The 20,311-nt window shown below is 43.1% G+C and overlaps 1 protein-coding gene across 2 annotated transcripts in view; it reads left to right on the forward strand.

Moving 5' to 3' along the window:
• The window catches only part of CDH17 (cadherin 17), a 41,470-nt gene extending 26,063 nt beyond the window's left edge, over positions 1-15,407 (forward strand). For both annotated transcript variants that reach the window (XM_027777741.2, XM_005231056.3), the window contains 8 exons: positions 1,196-1,272; positions 2,743-2,934; positions 4,150-4,394; positions 6,001-6,131; positions 7,302-7,538; positions 8,801-8,917; positions 9,022-9,138; positions 14,508-15,407. In XM_027777741.2, coding sequence (XP_027633542.2) covers positions 1,196-1,272; positions 2,743-2,934; positions 4,150-4,394; positions 6,001-6,131; positions 7,302-7,538; positions 8,801-8,917; positions 9,022-9,138; positions 14,508-14,617 — 1,226 coding nt within the window. In that variant the 3' untranslated portion in view covers positions 14,618-15,407. The remainder of the gene's footprint in view (positions 1-1,195; positions 1,273-2,742; positions 2,935-4,149; positions 4,395-6,000; positions 6,132-7,301; positions 7,539-8,800; positions 8,918-9,021; positions 9,139-14,507) is intronic.
• Positions 15,408-20,311: the final 4,904 nt, after the last annotated feature.

Consider the following 20,311-nt stretch of genomic DNA (forward strand, 5'->3'; position numbering starts at 1 on the left):
TGGAGGATTCACTGGATGGGCAGCAGCACTGAGAGCTGGCTCGCTCTGATGTGGTACTGCCTTGTTCTCGAGATGCAGGGAGGTTAATCGTGATTCATAATGCAAGTATGGAAGGAAACCAGCTCTAGGGCAGAGCATAGCTAAATTGGGAAGCTTGTTAACAAGTACTCCAGTAAAAGATTTCCTTCCACAGGGGAAAAAAAAGAAAAGAAAAAAAAAAAAAAAGAGAAGATATGATTGTGGTTTTTCCCCAAAATCTTTCAAAGGGACTTACTGAAAAAAATCAAGAAATTAAACACAGCTGCTCAGAGTCCAGATAACTTATTTTAAAGGATTAAGAGCTGAAATTAATCTTCAAAAAGAATCTTGTCCGTTATGTAAATTCCCAGGAGTCCTTTGTGGTTAACTGAATGGAAAGGAAATCAAACTCCATGCTAAAGCTTAAAGCTTTATGCTGGAGACCTTATAGTCAGGCAAAACTTGTGGGTGGAGGAACTGGCATGTGAAGAAAGCAATGTGGCATTTCTGTAAATGAAATAGCATCGCTTAGGCAGATGATACAAAAACCAAATCCAATTCATTTTGGATACTTATTTGAATTCCATCCAAACAGTTTTGTTTGGAATATTCCTTAACTTTCAGCTCATGAAGCACATCTGTAAACCACTAAAACTCAGCTACGTACAAATAGCACATGACCAGACAGAGTATGCTTCTAAAATCACAAACCCCCATGGCTATGGGTGTCCCTGACCAGCTAGCACTGAGATCTGAAGTTCAAGTCTGTCTGTAACTGTAATAATGAGAGTGCTGCCTAACAGCCCACCAAGAGGACACGGTAACATAACAACCTGGAGCTTACTTTTTGACATGCAAAAGTGATATTAAGAAGGCAAGTAGAAGCAATTCATAGCTATCATCATCCTGGTAAAGGAATATGGTTTAAAAAAAATTAGGGAAATTAGATGAAACAGGATGAGACAATGCTGAAGGAATTGGGAAGGTGAATAGCAAGATAGAGAATGAGGTTGTCACTGACTAGAAATATTGGAAATTAAGTACGTCTTACAACAGCAGGACTTTGCTTGGATTGGGCAATTTGGCAGCTCACTTTTGCTCAGAGTGAACCCTTTTGAAGGAAAGTTATTTTTGGCAGAAGGGTTGCCTTGACGTTGTTTGTTCCCTTTCCATGCAGTATTCCAAACGATCTGTGATGTGCAAATACACGTCATCGACATCAATGATCAGATTCCCATCTTTGAAATATCAGATGTGAGTACTTTTAACTTCATTTTTGATGTCTCAATAACATTTGAGAAATGTCTGAACGTATGTCTATAGAATGTCAATGGGAAACCAACAATTTACAGCACAAGTAACAGAGCAATCCACTAGAGAAAATAAAGGCAATATATTGTTTCAAAGCCTGCATATAAACTCTATCTAGACAGTGAAGGGTGAACAGTGAGACTGACATAGTTAATTCTGAAATAGAAGGTAATTTGCTCAGTGGGAAACTATGTGTACAGAAGGGAATGATTCTATTAAAGCAGTTTATTCAGAAATGTAAGTTCTGGAGGGAAAGGAGTAAGAAAAGGCTTTAAAATTAATTAAAATAGCTAAATGGAAAAAAGCTAACATCTCCCAAGTTCCCTTCCCAACACAATATTCATGTATCCGGGAAAGCCAGAAGGTGAATGGAGATCAAAGGCCCTATTTGCTTTAACCAAAAACAGTGGTTCAGTGATCCATGCCCAAACGCATACCTGCTGGCCCTTGGTTCTAAAACGGGTGTCAGGCTCTTGCATTTTCCTCTGGTGGTGGTGCTGGCATCTATCAGAGAGATCTGCAGACCTTCTGTGACTCCTGCCTGCTGGCCCAAGCCTCCCTGCAGACACTGCAGTGGCTGGAATGTCTGCCTTTAGGTGTCTAAGTTCCCACCATACTTGTAGGCAATGTAGGCGGTGGGCTTGGGAGACCTGTCTGATCCAGCAGGTGGAGGTGTCCTCTTGAGGAAGCTGTCTCTTGAGGAAAGTCTTGGGCTTTGCTGACTGCATGGCCCAGCTCTCTGTTGATGGTGGCGAGAGCTTAGGCACATGCAGACTAGGTGCATACATAGCAGGCTGTTGACTTTCTCACCTCAAGGTCTCAGTCCAGGACCTGGTCTCAAGATGAGACTGCTGAATCGGGGAACATATCAGGCAGAGTAAATGGAGCTGGGCTGCTAATGTGGCAAAGGCCTGTGCTGCATGGAACAATTAAATATTTAACGGTAGTGGTTAGGGTGCTCACTGGATGCAGAGGAGCTGTACTGTACCTACTGCTGTATTGCATGAATGCGGAGAGTGGTTTCAGCAGAGGAGGTAATGGTTTGGGACTGTTGGTATAGTAGTAGCTTGCCCACTGACAGAGATGCCATCACCTTTGATAAATGTATGGCTAAAAAGGGGGATATACGAGCTTCGCAGAGGCTCTAGTGCCCATCTTGCAGCTTTAGGTTCCCCTGGGCAGTGAGGTAGCTCACAAGTATTGCTGCAAGGCACTTCGCTAATGTTTTTGTACATCTCTTTTAACCTGGTTACGTCTCTGCTGTGAAGCACACGCACTACTTCCCTCCCCTACAACACTGCTGTGGGTTAAAATACATCTGTGCCTGTGGGTCACAAGCTTGTTGTAGTGCTCAAGTTTTTAACTGCAGATGGTGCTTGGTGTGTCGTGTTTCAACCATCTCTCTCTCCTCAGTATCACCACGTGAATGTTGCAGAAAATATCCCAGTAGGAACAGTGATATTGGAAATCCAAGCTACTGATAGAGACGAGCCTGCCACAGGGAGCTCCTACATCATTTACCAAATGAAGGAAGGAGATCCAAACAACACGTTCATCATAGAGACAGATCCTGAAACAAACCGAGGCTTCGTCAAGATTAATAAGGTGAATAGATGGGTTTATTCTTCTCCTTTATAACTGTATCTATGTATATGTATATATTTGTCATAAACAGTAACTGCCCTAGTGATGACTTGGGGGCTGGGGGGTGGGGGTTGGCTGGTGGCAGGGATGAGGACACCCTAAGCATGCTGCTTACTGCAGGAGGCCCCACTCTTGGGCTCAAGCACCGTGCCTGTGCAGGGCTCAGGCACACCTAGCCTCCTGCCCTTGCTGTCCCCTACTCACCCTCCACCACCAGCAGCTGGCTCTGCTGCTGGCCCCTTCTCCAGAAGGGCAGGCTCTGGTTGGTGAAACAGGTCTTTTTGCACCATAAAGAAAAAGAAGTGGCTTTGAGTGATTTTGCAGCAGCATTTCTGGAAAACAGAAAGACAGCTAAATGCTTCCATGGGCTGTGGTCATGGTGGTGGGCTGTAACGGGGCAGATCCTTTTCCTGCTGGTGCTCTGGAGTGTTGGTGCCTCTTGCAATGGGAGGTAGAAGTGAGACCAGCATGTCTCAGTGTCAGGATGGAGAGGCAGTTTGTTCCTGCTGAGGCAAACGTTAACTATGTCAAAACCAAGGTCAGCATGGGCTGTGATGGGTGATACATCCCGTATGTTGAATGCTGGAGGCAGGAATATAAGGAAAACTTCTGCACCCATGAATTTCAATGGCAAAAGTGCTCTCCCTTTGAAATCAGCCTTGTTGAAGGCACTTGAATTACAGATCCAGGACATTTTCCAAGGGATGATGTTGTTTGCCTCCAGTTCACCTGCCACCAGCCAGGCCAAAAGGCATTTGGTGGACCATCTTCAGGCTCAGCCTTGGCTTTTTTTTTTCCCAAGGAGGCAACTGTAAGAAACTCTGTGGTGTAACAACCCTTGCATGACTTTTGTCACCTGGAGGTTACCCTAGGCCTTCTCGTTCAGAGCTACAAATACTGTTGCTATAAACATGGTATAGTTATTGAACTTACGTCAGGCAGGTGGCAATATTATTAGGAAATGCAGTTGCTGAGGAGGCCTCAGAACGGGCATGAGGTTTCATTTAAATTGACTGTTCCTACTGTCATTTTGCTTCTGACAGCTCTCCCTTATTTCATCTGTATCTGGGATGCAATTTCCTCCTTAAGAAGAAGGGGACTTCGTAGTTTCCCATGGGAGCTCCCTGTGGCAGTGGGGCCATTGCTTAAAGCACCTCTTCTTTCTAATTTATCCAGGCTCTTGATTTTGAAGCAGCTCCAGTATACAACCTGGTGATCAATGCCACAAACCCTGAACCGCTGGTGCCAGGCGTGCAGTACAACTCGAGCTCCCTTGCCATTTTTAAAGTTTTCGTATCAAACGTGGATGAACCGCCTGTTTTCCACAAGACAGTTTACAATAAAGAAGTGTCTGAAGATGTTCCTGTCAATACTCTGATCATAACGGTGGAGGCCTATGATCCTGAGGGGGATACTGTACGGTAAAAGAGAGTGACCATGATTTATTTATTGAATTTAGGATTTAGAAAATTGTTCTAAAAGAGGTACAAGGAAAACACACCCAATATTTGGCATGCAGGAAGTATTTTTATACAAAAGTCTTATATCCTGGTAGAAGGTAGAGGTGCGGTGGGATGGTGGCCAGTGACCCACCTGCAGCAGACTGCTGGGCAGTGCCTTTCTAGCCAGCTTTCTCTCTGTGCTGTGACAAGCATACACCAGCAGGGCCCTTGAACCAGGAAACTAAAAGGGAGGAAGGACAATATATGTCTCCAGGAAAAAGGCAGAGCCAGTCTGAGAATACCAGGGCTTCCATTACCTTTAATAAATGAATGAAGCATATACTACCAACACCATGTTGTATGATCAGGTCACCTTGAGTCTCTGCCAGCTCACGGTTCTCTGCACAGTGCTGTGCTGCATGGTATAGATGTACCTTACACAGTAGAGTTGGATAGAATTATTTGTGGCTCCTGCTGCATGATTCCCAGCTGGGATGCTGAACAGATCAACCCAAAACAAACAATCCTTGAAATTTAACTAAAATCCAGCAAAACACCAAGTAGTTAATGGAGTTGCAGAATATGACTGTTGGGCCTCCTGTGGATTTTTATTCCCAGAGGTTTCTCATCTGGCTTTCTACTTTCCCCTAACTTTTGGGAACTTAGAATGTTTGGCCTTCTGTCAAACTGGTTTGAACGTGAGCCACATAGTCCAGAACCTCTGGGGGATGATGATAGAGACAGATGACAGGAATTCATATATACATGAACCACATTTCTGCTAGAAAATAGGTTAAAGGGCATAAAATAAAAAGTATAAAAAGTAAAAGATGTACAAGCATGTCAGCATGCTCTTTTTAATGCAAGGGGTACTGAAAGAACAAAAACGTTGAATGAGGAGGTCAGGTCACATCTACCCAAGCAAATGCTTGTGCTTTACTGGGTCATATGTTCATAGTTAAATTTGTGTAAGTAAATATCCAAAGACCTTGGTTGTTTTTTTAAACAATAATATAAAAGCAATTATGGGGGGATGTTTAAAGCACTTTCTGTTCCAAGGCTGCCCCAATGGTAATTACAAACTGCTCCAGACTGGCAGCCGATAGCCACTGTTGTCCATCTCTGGGCCCTGGCCCCTTGCTGATCCAAAAAGGGATGCCTGGCTGCATGCTCCCTCTGCCCCCCAGCCTTTGGATTGTGCCTTCATCAAAACCAAGGCACGGGAGATGCGAAGAGGAGAGAGGGACATGGGGTTGGGACAGAATGCCCTTTTGGACCAAGAGCTCAGGAAAGCCTCAGGTTTCCCAGTCAGGAGGAAGGTGGAGTTGCAGTACATAGGCTAGAGGAATGGTGGTGTTCCCATGGTTCTGCTCACAATCATCCTCAATGATTTTGGCCTCCCTTCCTCTGTCTCTCTCTCCTGGTTGGCTGTAGTACTGGGACTTTTCCAAGAACTCTCTCTTTGAGTACAATTGTAATCAAGCCGCTTGCCTAAAATAAAAAAACAGAAGTATTTGCTTTGTCAGCAGTTTTTCCTGATTTGGAATAGTATATGTGATTTTTTCCCCCCTCTTTCTTTCCAAAGATACTCCTTAGAAGGTGACGTGAGGAAATGGCTGAGGATTGATTCAGCCACCGGGCAGGTATACACTGCTTCCACTTTGGATCGAGAACAACAAGAAATGTACACAGTTGAGGTTGTTGCGTCAGAGCTAAGTAAGTGATGAAACGGCTCCATACACACACAGAGGGATCCCTTGCCCTTACTGCGTTGTGAGGAATTATCATACTTCCTACGACTAAACCCATGAAAAGTACAGGAACATGTGATGTATCCTTAGAAGTAAAATTTTCTTAAGAATTTAACTTTCTTAAAAGAAATCTTGCTGTTGCAATGAGGATTAAAAAAGCATACATTAAGTTAGCTATCATACACCGTTATATTTGCTTGAGCCACATGGCATGCAGCGACAGAATTTCTTCAGCGTTTTCAGCATCAACATTTTCTGCCACCTTTTTCCTCTATAGCTGTAAAGCTTTTAGTCTTTGTCGTAGGTACATTTAGGCTTCCTGAAAACAGCTGGAGAGTAACTTGCAACCTTGTACAGAGTTTCATTTTGTTATGAATAAAAGTAATACACTGGTTGGTCTGAAATATATTAGGGGTCTTAGTTCCAGCCATTAGAATCTTTCAAAAGTCCATCTGAGGAGATTTCATATGTGATTTACATTTCATAGGGGTTAAAAACTCTGGACTATATCTGATATAAATCTAGATTTCCCTTCTTAAACACAGATAAACAATAATTCTGGCAACTGTTGGGGGGGATATGGGTTAAGATGCAGTTCTTGTATGTCAGGAAAAAAAGAGTGCTTCCTCGAGCACCAAGATGGAGTGGGGCTGTTCCTGCAGGAACAGGCTGGAGAGATGACAGGGCTCTGAAAGCTCTCCTCGGGCCCCTTGTCTTGGCCCCAAGGCAGAATATTGACTTCATTTCTTATATATAGAAGAGAGATGGGAAACCCATGGAGTTTCATGCTTAAAAGAGTTCTCCAAAGACCACCAGTCATCTTGGATATGACAGCTTACCAGATATGATGGATGTGACCGCTTATGAGAGATGATGGTCTATCTGCCTCCTTTCGCTTGCTAGTGTTCTGTAGTTAGCAAGAATTGGGGATAAATAAACCATACTTTTTAAAAAGTGGTGGCAACAACCACGAGTCCCTCAGGACCTCCTGAGACCTCGCCTCTGCAACCTGCAGACAGAGTACCACCTCACACTCTCTGCCTGATGGCGTACCCATACAATAGCTGCAAACACAATGAGCCAGTGTGTAAGTCCAAGATGTGCATGTAACTTTGCATTCTGCTAAACTCTGCAGGTAATGCAGCTCAAAAATCCAAAACAACCTTGATACTACACTTAAGTGATGTGAATGACAACCCTCCACACTTAGCTATGGATTATCCACCTTTCTTCTGCCACCCACTCAGTGGAGGAGAGAGAGCTTTCATTCAAGCTGCTGATGCTGATGAACAGTGGTATTATCCAAAATTTACTTTTTCTCTTGCGGATGATATGAATACAAGAAATAATTGGGAAATCTCAAAAGTCAATGGTAAGTTAAAGCTATTTTTATAATGATTTGGGACTCTAAGTACTCAGGGAAATATAAAAAAAAATGGAATTCCTTTTCATTCCTACTGTTGCATATTCAGTATTCCATGAAGAAAAAAAGTAGGCTGTTGAGAAATTGCATGCTTTTTGGCATTTATTTTTTTGTACATCTAAGTCATTATTTTTTTCAAGAGATAACATCTAGTATGTTGCAAGCTAAAATTTCACTAGTAATTATGAGAGAAGAAACATGTAAGAATAAAATGTACTGTGTGTTTAATGAATACAAATGACTTTGGCTAAATCAATAAGGCAGTTTGCAAACTGTCTATTTCTGACGTTTCATGTGCAAAGGGAAGTCAGGCCTCACAAACCAACTGGAGTTCTTTGAAGGTGGTCAGTAAGCACATGGATAAGCGCTTGACCCACAGAGCCTGTCTGCATTCCTGAAAGATGTTTGATGAAATGTCCCACTAGAGAAAGTTGGGTTACCATGATGTGAAAGGGACAAGTTTTGAAAGGATAAATAATAATTTAAAATTCAGGAGATGGATTCAATGGTCAGCTCTTGCAGTGAAGGGAGTTCATATCTGGTTTTCCAAAGTGTTTTTTTTTTTTCTAGGATCTGTGCAGTTCAATAAATATGGATTTGCAATGAGGAGGCAAAGTTCACTTACTATACAAAGTTATTTGGGTAGGAATGAAGTGTGAAGAACTGCAGAACATAGCCTCAAAACTGAGTTGGTAGAAAAATAAAATGGCAGATTCACATGAACGCTGGACTTATTCTAGAGACAAGATACTGACGCTGATAGACCTTTGGTCTGGTCCCAACAGCTCTTACAGTCTTACTTTTCCAAGTTGTAAAGAGTCTTAGATGTGTCAGTGTACGTGCGCTAGGATGGTCTGTCCTACTAAATTATCTTGGGAACAATTTAAGTTGGTTATGGCTTCTGTGAGTACGGGGGTTATTCTTGAACTGGATGTGATGCTATCAGTGTAGCACTACCCAAGATCAGATCTGGTCAGCTGTAGAAATTAGGAAGGAAATGCTATGACCATATTATGCTGAAGGCCAGACTCGACTTTTAGACCATCCTTTTTGACTTAATGTCTGCAAACCAATGAGATATGGGAAGACACAGGAAAACAGGAACTACCATCATGTGCAAAGCAGCCTTAAAGGATCATTTGCAGCTGGTATGAATGTTGAGCTATTTTTTTTTCTTGTGCTGACATGAATGTCCCATTTCCTACTTACAGGTACTCATGCTTACCTCTCCCCAAAACATGTTGACTTTGAAGAGAAGGTCTATAATGTTCCAGTAATAATTAATGACAATGGACAGCCACCTTTGGAAATGAAAGTGAATCTTGAAGGTATGCTATGCGCAGAGCTATTCATTTCAAGACAAGTTACATTTATGAATAACCAAACCGGACTACTAAACTTCTCCTTAACCTCATGGCATTTCTTTTTGCAGTAAACATCTGCAAGTGTTCAAGTGAAAAGTCATGTTTTATCGAAGTACAGCGTGAACACTTCTGGCCAAGTCCCGGCCAGGCAATTGGGATTCTGATTGGGGTCCTGCTTGTCATTGGTAGGTCACTGTTTCTTGATTTATATGAAGCCAAGTCTCTGAGAGATGAAGGTGCTGCTGCATTTCTGATGCTAATGCACTTGGGTGAAAAGATGTCATGAATGTTGCAGAATGAGCAAAAGGGGGAAGATCTCATGATTGTGTATAATGTTTGCTGCAAACTTGTAAGTTTTTAGTCATAGGAATAGCTTTCTTTGGCTGTGCTTCTGCATCAAAGTGCAGCAAGCAGCTGCGACAGAAGAAACCGCTGCGCTTGTCACATATTGTCATTTCATTGCTACCTACTGCCTTTTCCCTGTCAAGGAAGGGATTGGAGCCTTGTCTTGGGCTTCTAGATTATAGGAAAATAGTGAAGCATCCAAGGATGTCATGCTTAGAATGCCTATACCCATAGCTTACAATTATGGTTTTATTTACCTATTTCATCTTTGTAGGTTTCCATTTTTCATATGGAGGATTGCTTTGAGCCGTGGGAATCTGGCATTTACATGAACAAACTACAGTCTAATTGTTAAACAGTAGTGAACAGTATTATGTCCTTCTTATAGGCATAAGCTGATGCAACTTCAACAAGTAATTTAAAACTTTTTCCAAAACAAGACAAAATATTTTTTAGTATTAGAATAGGATAGGGTAGGATAGGATAGGGTAGGATAGGATAGGATAGGATAGGATAGGATAGGATAGGGTAGGATAGGATAGGATAGGGTAGGATAGGATAGGATAGGGTAGGATAGGATAGCATAGGATAGGATAGGATAGGATAGGATAGGATAGGATAGGGTAGGATAGGATAGGATAGGATAGGATAGGATAGGGTAGGATAGGGTAGGATAGGATAGGATAGGGTAGGATAGGATAGGGTAGGATAGGATAGGATAGGGTAGGATAGGATAGGATAGGGTAGGATAGGATAGGATAGGGTAGGATAGGGTAGGATAGGATAGGATAGGATAGGGTAGGATAGGATAGGATAGGATAGGGTAGGGTAGGATAGGATAGGATAGGATAGAACAGGATAGGATAGGATAGAACAGGATAGGATAGGATAGAACAGGATAGGATAGGATACAATACAATACAACACGTCATTTGGAAGTGGCCTACAATGATCACAGTCCAACTGCCTGACCACTCCAGGGCCAACTAAAAGTTAAAGCATATTATTAACAGCATTGTCCAAATGCCTCAAACACTGACAGGCTTGAGGCATCAACCACCTCTCTAGGAATCCTGTTCCAGTGTTTGACCACCCCAGTAAACAAATGCTTCCTCATGTCCAGTCTAAACCTCCCCTGGAGCAGTTTTAAACCATTCCCACATGTGCTGTCACTGGATCCAGGGAGAAGAGCTCAGCACCTCCCTCTCCACCTCCCCTCCTCAGGAAGCCATAGAGAGCGGTGAGGTCACCCCTCAGCCTCCTTTTCTCCAACCTGGACAAGCCCAAAGCCCTTACCCGCTCCTCATCGGACATGCCTTCCAGCCCTCTCACCAGCTGCGTTACCCTCCTCTGAAGGCGTTCAGGGACCTTCACATCCTTCTGAAATTGTGGGCCCCAGAACCGCACACAGTGCGCAAGGTGAGGCCGCAGCGACACTGAACGCAGGGACAGGCGCCGCTGGGGCCGCTGGTTGTGCTGTGTCCGATCACCCCAGGGTGACACAGCACCCGTGGCTGCCAGGGCACGCTGCTGACTCACGCTGAGCCTGCTGTCACCAGCACCCCCAGGTCCCTTTCTGCAGCGCTGCTCCCCAGCCACTCCTCTCCCAATCTTTACTTGTGCCTGGCGTTACTCCATCCCCAGGTGCAGAATCTGGCATCTGGATTTGTTAAATTTCATCCCATTAATCATTGCCTGATGCTGCAGCCTACATAGATCCTTCTGTAAGGCCTCTTGTCCCTCAAGTGAGTCACAGCACTGCCCAGTTTGGTATCATCAGGGAACCTGCTAACGGTGCGTACAGCTCCTGCATCCAGATCAGTGATACCTGTGTTGAACAGAACTGGCCCTAGAGCTGAACCCTCAGGAACGCCGCTGCTGACAGGTCACCAGCCAGGTGTAGCCCCGTTCACATCAACCCTTTGAGCCCTGCCCTGTAGCCAGCTCTTTGCCCAGTGCGCCAGGAATCCACTCACACCACAGCTGGACAACTGGTCCTGAAGGATGCTGTGAGGGACAATGTCAAAAGCCTTACTAAAATCCAGAAAAACTGTATCTTCCATCTTTCCCTTCATCCACTAGGTGGGTGACCTTATCATAGAGGACATCAAATTAGTTAAACAAGACTTTTCCTTTGTGAACCCTTGTTGACTGTGCCTGATGATTACATTATTCTTTAAATTCCTTTCAGTGGTACCCAGTATGATCTTCTCCAGAATTTTTCTAGGAATTGAGGTTAGATTAACAGGTCTGTAGTTCCCTGGGTCTTCCCTCATGTCCTTTTTGTAGATTGGAATAACATTGGCTAGCTTCCAGTCAGCAGGGACCTCCCCAGACTCCCAAGACTTTTTGTCCTTTTGTAGATGATCGAGAAGGGTCCTGCCATAACATCCTCTAGCTCCTTCAGTATTCTCTTTATCTATGTAAGTACAAAAGTAGTGAGGATGACTGTTGATGGGATTCAGTCCCCTAGGAAGTGAAGAGCAAGAAGAAGTCAGCGCTCAGTCCTGTGTGATTTTTGAATGTGATGGTCACAAGAGCCAGACTGGAAAACTGTGACTCAGCTGTAGCAAGGGAAGTGTGAAAGACCCATGGAGAAAATCAAAGAAAAGGAATTATATATGTTACAGACCTCATATCCAAAAGAGTTGGATTAAATTAGAGAATAAAAGGGAAAAAAACCCCAAGAATTTACATAAACTATCATTACTTCAATTCTAAAGGAAGACAGAACAAGCCCCCAAGAGCAAGTTCAGTATCTAAAAAGAGAAAACCAAAGCTGTGTTGATTTCCTTTTGTAATACACAAACCCCTCAAGCAAGAGAAAGTGCCAATGCATATGTGATGCATATGTGTTTGTCTTTTGAAGGTAAAAATAATTCATAGCCATACTCAGCCATACTCAGACCATGTGATTGACAGAGAAACCCCTCAATCCGCATCATCATCTCTGTTCAAGCTTCTCACATCACTTATTTCTGCACAATGCCTTAGTCAGATCCTTCACTTAGTATAGTGTCACATTTAAGTGAAAATTATGTTGGATAAATGACTAAAGGTGTTTTCATTCCAAGAGAGCTGATCAGCTTCAGAGAGCATAGTAAAAGTTGTTACTTCTTTATGACTCTTAAAAAACACAGTATACGTAGCTCATAAAGGATTTTTAAAAGAATTCCTGAAATGGGTATGCATGTTTTTTCAGTAGCAAGTTTCTCTCACTGCAAAGGTAAAATCAGGTGGAAGCCTCTCAGATGAACTTAACAGGGATCAGAGATGGGCAAGGAAAAACAACGAGAGGTATCTATAAAGATTTTATGAAACCTAGGGAGATTACAAATGTTGAGTTTGGCCTTGAAGCTCAGAAGATATGACCATAAAAACAGCTGTCTCTTGGGGGCCTGTCTGACACCAGAATGTATTCTGGCTCAGACCTCAACACCTTTTGTCCCAAAAGCAAGGATCCTCTATGGCCTTACTTTCTTTAAAAGAAACACAGAGCATAGACACTAGAAACCAAAATACAACAAAACAGATAATATACCCCAAACCTTCAGCCAGTCTATTCTGATGGGAGAAACTCTTTCATTAAGGCAAACTGTCTCTCTCCTGGAAGGTATTTCTCCCACTTGAGAAGAGCGTGGGGGAATAAATATCCTATGGCAGATACTAGTCATGTTTCTTGATTGACTACTCAAATACTGCAAATATGAATGTAAAATAAGAACAACTACAGAAAAGATATTCAGAGCAATAAATGGGGCAAGGGTAGTAGCTGAGCACTCCTATATACTTTACTAAAGGAACAAAGAGGTATGGAAAGTGATAATCTAACAGTGCTAAAGAGGAAATAGTTTTAAATATAGTGTAACAAGCTCATTAGGATTTTAAAAGATCAAATACATGTGTCTATACATATGTATATAAGATGTGTATATATACATATGAATATATGCATATGAAGACATCTAGACACCTTAGATCAGGGGCCCTCAAACTTTTTAACCAGGGGGCCGGCGCGCGGATGCAGTGGCAGGCAGTCATCTGCGGCTGCTTGGTTTCCCCCCCCAAGCCCTGGCTGGGGGGGGCAGGGGTGTCTGTAAATACTGGGGGCCGGATTGAGGACCCTGGGGGGCCGTATCCAGCCCGTGGGCCGTAGTTTGAGATCCCCTGCCTTAGACTGAGTACGACAAGTGATGATAAAGGGTATAAACTCTTCTAATCCAGGCCAGAAGAAAATCTTAGCTATTCTAAGCCGTAGGTGCATAAATCTCTGGGGTCCATCAGCTATTCCTAACAGATACCAAGGATGTTCCCAAAGAACAATTTTGCTGTTATTAATCTCCATTTAATCTATGAAATTCTATAAAAAATTCTAAATCTATAAAAATCTATAAAAAGCTATAAAAGCTATTCATTTGCTGTGACAGAATTGTCATTCCATTGGGAAAAAAACACCCAAGGACTACATTTCAAGGCAAATATGACAAACCTAGAGAACAAGTCTTACAAGGAGTGGCTGAGGGAACTGAGGTTGTCTAGTCTGGAGAAAAGAAGACTCAGGGGGGACTTTATCTCTCTCTACAGCTACCTGAGAGGAGGCTGTAGGCAGCTGGGGGTGAGTCTCTTCTCCCAGATAACAAGTGACAGGATAAGAGGAAACGTTCTCAAGTTACACCAGAGGTTGTTTAGATTGGATATTAGGAAAAATTTCTCCACCAAAAGGGTGGTCAAGCATTGGAACAGGCTGCCCAGGGAGATGGTGGAATCACCATCCCTGGGGATGTTTAAAAAATGTGTAGATGTGGTGCTTAGGGACATAGTTTAGTGGTGGACTTGGCAGTGCTGGGTTAATGGTTGGACTTGATGATCTTAAAGGTCTTTTCCAACCAAAATGATTCTATGATTCTATGATCACTGCTCAGAGGGAAGGGGGGCTAAAAAAGACACTTTGCCATCTGGTCAGATCCTAGAGGAGATGTTCTCCTTTGGGGGAAGTCTTTTGAGACGTGAGGCATCTGATCCTGCTCACCAATGCCTGGGGTCCATGAACATGTTGTCAGTCCAATGTTGTAATTCCACAAAACCATTTCCTTCTGTTCAAGGGGTAAAGCAGTATGGATATTACAGTGTGGGTGTCACATCCTTTGCTGAAATACCTTTTCAGAAAGTTTTCTCTTCCCTTTACTGATGACTGCTCTCTGTTTTCCAGGTTTAATTTTAGGGACTGTGTTTTTTCGGATGAAACACAAACAGAAAAATGAAAAGAAGAGACATAAGAAAGATGTAAGGGATAAGTCTGAACTCAACAGACTGGCTTAATGACTGTTTCATCAAGAGACAAAAATGCCCTTTGGGTCTGAGCTTTGTAGCTCACAAAGCCCAGAAGTGTACTATCACAAACTGAGGATACAAACATGCAAAAGCAGGCTCCCAGGGTTTTGTCTTCACTTTTGTGAACTAAAATAGCATGTTTCACTAATACTATTCAGTCATGAAGCAGAAAACATACGTACGCTTCAGCAGCAGCCATTAATAAGAATATCAGCTTTGGCCAAAGTGTTAACTCACGACAACACCAAATGCTGAGCTCCTGCAAGGATGAATACATGGGACGTTTTTGTGTTGGACCTTCTTTGTGTGGACCTTCTTTGTTTGGCAGCTGAAGTAAATATGGACTTCTCAGAGGACTACATTTTGTCTAACTGCACATCTTCGGATCTTTCCATCTCACTAAGTTACCGAATAGCAGAATGGCAAATAAAGTCCTGTGCTACATTTGAAGATGTCCCATGAAATTGGAGGAATCTCTGACTCTCAACAAAGGAGCTTCCAAATTTACTGTAATCTGTAATCTGCCCTGGGTCATGCCTGCTTACATTATGCTAGTGAATTTGTGCTAACTAGCAATGTGACATTTCAGTTTTTCATTTTTGATATCCACAGAATATAACCAGTTTGTGAAGCACCGTGGCCTTTCATTATCGTTTCCGAGTTAAAAAAGACATTCTGAGTCATGTGGAATTGGGTAATGTTCTGTTTATCATACTGCTGCAAATATTGTTCTTGCCCCCTACACATTAGATAAGAATAAAAAAGTTCTTTAAAGGTTTTAGTGCCTGCTTTTTTTTTATTTTTTTAAAGAGAGAGAGAGAGTGCATGAGAACAAACCATTGTTACTTGGTTATCTGTTGTATTTAACCCTCACTTTGGCATAATACAGATTAAAAATGGCTCTCAAGCCAGAGTGACACATATCCAGCTGATTCAAGATGCAATGATTGCTGGAGGCACTTGTATCTTGGTTTCAGTAAAATGTATTTAAGCCCAGGGTGACAGTCAGAGAAGGAAAGCCTTTCTCCTGACAGCATGGCTATAGAAGGGCATTTTTGGTGACAATTTGAGGGAGGCTTCTCTTTTAAGCTATAAATAAAAGCTGACAAATATTGTGTTACACTGAAAAGACAATATACTTTTGAAAACACTGAAGAAAAGGTCATATGGAAAAGAGTATGTTTGTTTACGCAGGATTTTTTTAATAGCTTTTACATGCAGCACAGAACTAGAAAGAAAAGAGCACTTTTTTAGTAGCATTGCATTATAATAGGTTTTCCTAGAATGCTGCCAGAAAAAACTTTGCTTTTGGGCTTCAGCAATGCAACCCAATTGTTGTACCTCTTACCCCAGCTTCCCCAGCTGTTAGAGCTCTGTTATTTGCTGTGGGGCTCACTGCTGGAATGTATTTATTTTATGATGGGAATGCAATCCATTATATTTGGAAAGAATGACATTCAGTTACGTCAGTGTGTCCAGGGATCAGGATTAGTATATTGTTTTATAAATAAAGGAGCCAAAGTTCAGGAGTCGTTGTACTTGTGTGTACCAATACAGCTTTATCTGAAGATGGGGAAAATGTGCAGAAGTTCCACTTTGCTCTATCTCCCTGACTTGCCTTTCTGTTTGCCAGTTTTACCCAACTCATTTCCTATTTTTAACAATATATTTTCTGGAGAAGAGTCAAACAATGTCTTGTCTTATTTACCTACATCCATGGCTGGTTTGGTAGCAGGACCTTATCTCTTTCTTCAGCCTGCAGAGGCATTGCTGCAATTTCTTGTGGCTCGTGGGGTAACTCACTGTGCCCTCTGCCCAGCTGCCCTTAGCCTGGTGGGCAGCAGAGCTTCTAGGACAAACAAAAAGGTCCCCACTCCTTGGGTGTTGACCATATATTTAGTCATAAAGACTTTCAGTCTCAGTGTATGGGGGGGTCAGCACTCCTGCAGGTATTACTCTACCAAATGTGGTTCACGTGTGGTAGGAGACATCTGAATGAAACCACCCTGTGGTGCTCCCTCTCTGGTAGCTGCCCTGGGCAAGCATCTCTAGGGGCTAAGCATGTTTCCCCTTGCTGCTGCAATGAGCCCTTGGCAGCCCATGTTCTTGCCTGCTGCAGAGCACAGCCACGGCCCACAGCACCCTGACTGCCTTACCCTACTTGCCCAAAGTCCCCTGCACTCAAGGGACATGTCATGTCCATGCTTGCATGGGCACTACCTAAGCAATGCAGCTGCTAGCTAACCTCCAGCTGGGGCCCCACATACTTCTTAGTGCTTCTTGTACTGCATTTTATTCCTACCCTTAACCCCCCCCCCAAAAAAAAACCCACTCAAAAAAACCCCAACAAAACAAACCCTTTCCAACCCTGCCACAAATAATCTCATTTTTTTCACCCTCCCGCTGCCTGCCTGCCTGCCAAGACTTCACCCCCAGCCCTCCAGGGGTTTATTTAACCCAGTCCTGCTCTGGCTTCTCCATCAGTTCAGTCTCTTTTGGGAGCCAGACAAAAACTCTCACCCAGCCTTAACCCTCCCCCCACAGCAGACTGCTGCCCCCGGCCTCCTTTCCAGAGGACAAATTCAGTTTTCTTTGGGTCTCTAGAGAGGGAAAGAAGCAATACTTATTATTGTTCCTTCCCACCATGCTTTCCACCAGACCCAGCTGGTTCCCAGGTCCCTGCAGGAGCAGCAGATACTAGGGCGGTTTGCCCTTGTACATTACATTTCGCTCTGAATTCAAGTTTTAAAGGACGAGTACTTCTTTTTGAGCTCCTCAGATTCCTGCCAAGGTCTCTTGGTCTCTGTATCCCCCAAAGTAGTTTTGCTGACACTTTTTGGTAATAACTAATAACACATAATCTGCACGTTACATGTAAAAGTGTAAAGATATAGACAGCACTGAAAACAAAATTTAGTACAAACTTCCAAAAATTAATTATTTGAAGTTGGCCACATATATTTTTTTTAACAATGTTGAAATATTGGCTTATATTTGTTTTTTACGCTTGATTAATGGGTATGGCATACTGACATGATTTGCACACATACACTATTCACTATGAAGAAACTAGTGAGGTTTGCAAGCATTAAAACTGAATTAGTGCTTTAAATGCATGATACTTAAAAGAAAATGGTGGAGAAGCTAAAGCTCTACTACTTTATATCCACAAATTGTTAGAACAACTTTATACATTGATATGAGAAAGACAAATTTTGAAAACAGTGTTGATGGCTTTGGACTCCAGTTACAACCTTTCTGCCAAGAATAATATCACACAAGAAGTCCAGTGGTGAAATCTGCTGAGAATATGTCCTCTGGTGGTGCTCCTTCCCATGGCTCCTCCTCCAAGCATGCAACATCTCATTACAAGGTTTACAGATAGCAGAAGATGTTTCAGTGCTTTTTAATTCTTTTTTACAGGATTAGAGACTTATCAGAGTTTTTATTATCTCCAGGATTAATGGCATGCATTAATTAAACTGTCATTATGCCTGTTTTTCAACCCTTTTGTAAACATAAACTTGAAAAGTACGAACAAGATTTTTATCTGGGTTTATAGAACAAGCGCCACAGAACAGCAGCTCTTGGGAAAAGTGTCCTTAATCCACGTTTTGAAGTATAGTTCATCAGCTCTGCTCACATGATCAAACACACAAGGCTGTATCCACCGTGCATAGCTACTGCCGTGCCTGTTAATAGCGATGAAGATAAGGCAGCCCTCAGTGGCATGGCGATGGGTGGGGAGGGCTGTGGGCCAGCAGTGCGGCTGGGCCTGCGGTGCCACTCAGCTGGCTGGAGCCATAGGTGCTCGTGGAGGGACAGACTCCCCCTCCAGACCTGGGGAATGCAGGGGGAAATGTGACTTCACCCATAAAACAGCTCTGCAGTGATCTGTGCCCTTGGGGTAGGCAAGCACCACGTGGAGGAGCGCAGAGGGCACTCAGGCAGGATTAGGAAGCTGACCAGTAAGGGGCAACAGGTCTTGGCTGAAAGAGGATGGATCTCCCAATCCCCCTGTGTAGCAGGTAACCATAGATGCACCTCACCAGGAGTCTGAGAAGACTTTTCTTTAAAAAAAAAACCCACACATTTATTCCTAGTGTTATTTTTTGCAGATCTGCCAGAACTGAGAGCTTTCATTAGCTAATCGCTTGTACAAACTAGAGGGAGGAACCACTTAATGCATAGAATTATCACTCCTTCTAGACACCAGAGATCTTGTGCCCAGTCTCTAAATGTCATTCCAATGGCATTCAGCCCCTCAGAGAAGTTCTCCTTCCCTGCTGACTACTTTGGGCCTTGCACAAAGGACTCAGAAATTTGCAGCTTAAATTACGAGATAAAGTCTTCTCTGCCATGGCAGGGGAAGATCCTCTGGGGACAGAGCTCAGAAAAGGAAGGCATCAGATTCTGCGACCAGCAGGTTACATGAACATGCATGAGCATCCACTAGTGCAGTAAAGTACAGTGGAAACACTCAGAAAGATGGACAACATCATCAAGTCAAGGATCCGAAGCCAGGAAAAACACTTCCAGTTTTATAATTGTGGATTCCAAAAGCAAAACAGAAGATTAAGGCAAACCGACAGCAGATCTTTGAACTCATTGCTGAACAGCATGTTCCTCTACTGACAGTGAAAGACTGCACAGCTCAGGGAGAAGAACTACTCCAGCCTGTTCTGTTTACAGCTTGGGGGCCAGAGACAGGCCACAAGTACAGTTGCAAAAGGGTATTATGCCACGGATAAGCTCAAGGGGAAGAAGTGTCATGCATTTGCAGCTGAGAAGATGACAACTATTATTGCCATGAGCTGCATGCATACGTACATCCCATTCATCTGGTTATGATATCAATATCGTAAGTGGACTCATCTCACCATTCCTGAACCATTCCGTAAGACATGTTAATGCTGAATATGGTCAAGAAATGTGTTTCCACAAACTCCTCTTCCAGTGCACAGCTCCTCAGGACTAACACTTTACTTGCAAATCCTCTGGGGAAGTGTAGGTCTAGCATAGCATTCCTGGTTCTGAGAACTGAGCAGGAATAATAGCAGCTGGCAGCTAGAAATCAGGGCTGCTCTCTGGTGCAATAATCCCATCACCGGGTGAAGAGCTAGGGTTGGCATCCACTTGCTAACAGCATAGGGACAGCTTCTGCCATTTCACCATGTCTAGAAACAGCCTCTTTGAATATTTCATACCCTGAGGTCTTTATGGCAGAACTACATTCCTACATTTGAATTATTCCTTTTGCTTGGCAAAGCCGAAGTCACCCAACAGCTGAGCCCCCAAGACATTTCCTCAGGTGAGACTCGCGGAGGGTTTATTGCATCCCTCTGTGCAGTGCAGCAAGCTCACCCTTGCCAGCAAAGTGACTTGTCTGTCCTCACTCAGCACTGAAAGACCACTGCGGGAAGGCAGTGGAGGACTCACAGTACTCGAGTGGAGAGAGCAAAGATTTACTGACTTATCTGAGTTACAACTCAAGAAAACTTTCAAAACCAACTTTTCCCAGCCGGCTGAGCAGACTAACATTGGCATAGCTGGTGCTGTGTTGCTTTCACACATTTAATCTTGACAGTGAAGGGTTACTGGAAAAAACGGTGGTGTGAGAGCATCAAAGGGCAGAAGGAACAAGAAGGCAGCACCAAACAAGACATGACAAAAAACGAGAGC

This window comes from Falco peregrinus, chromosome 3 (genome assembly GCF_023634155.1).
Source record: "Falco peregrinus isolate bFalPer1 chromosome 3, bFalPer1.pri, whole genome shotgun sequence".
In the NCBI taxonomy this organism is placed as follows: Eukaryota; Metazoa; Chordata; class Aves; order Falconiformes; family Falconidae; genus Falco; species Falco peregrinus.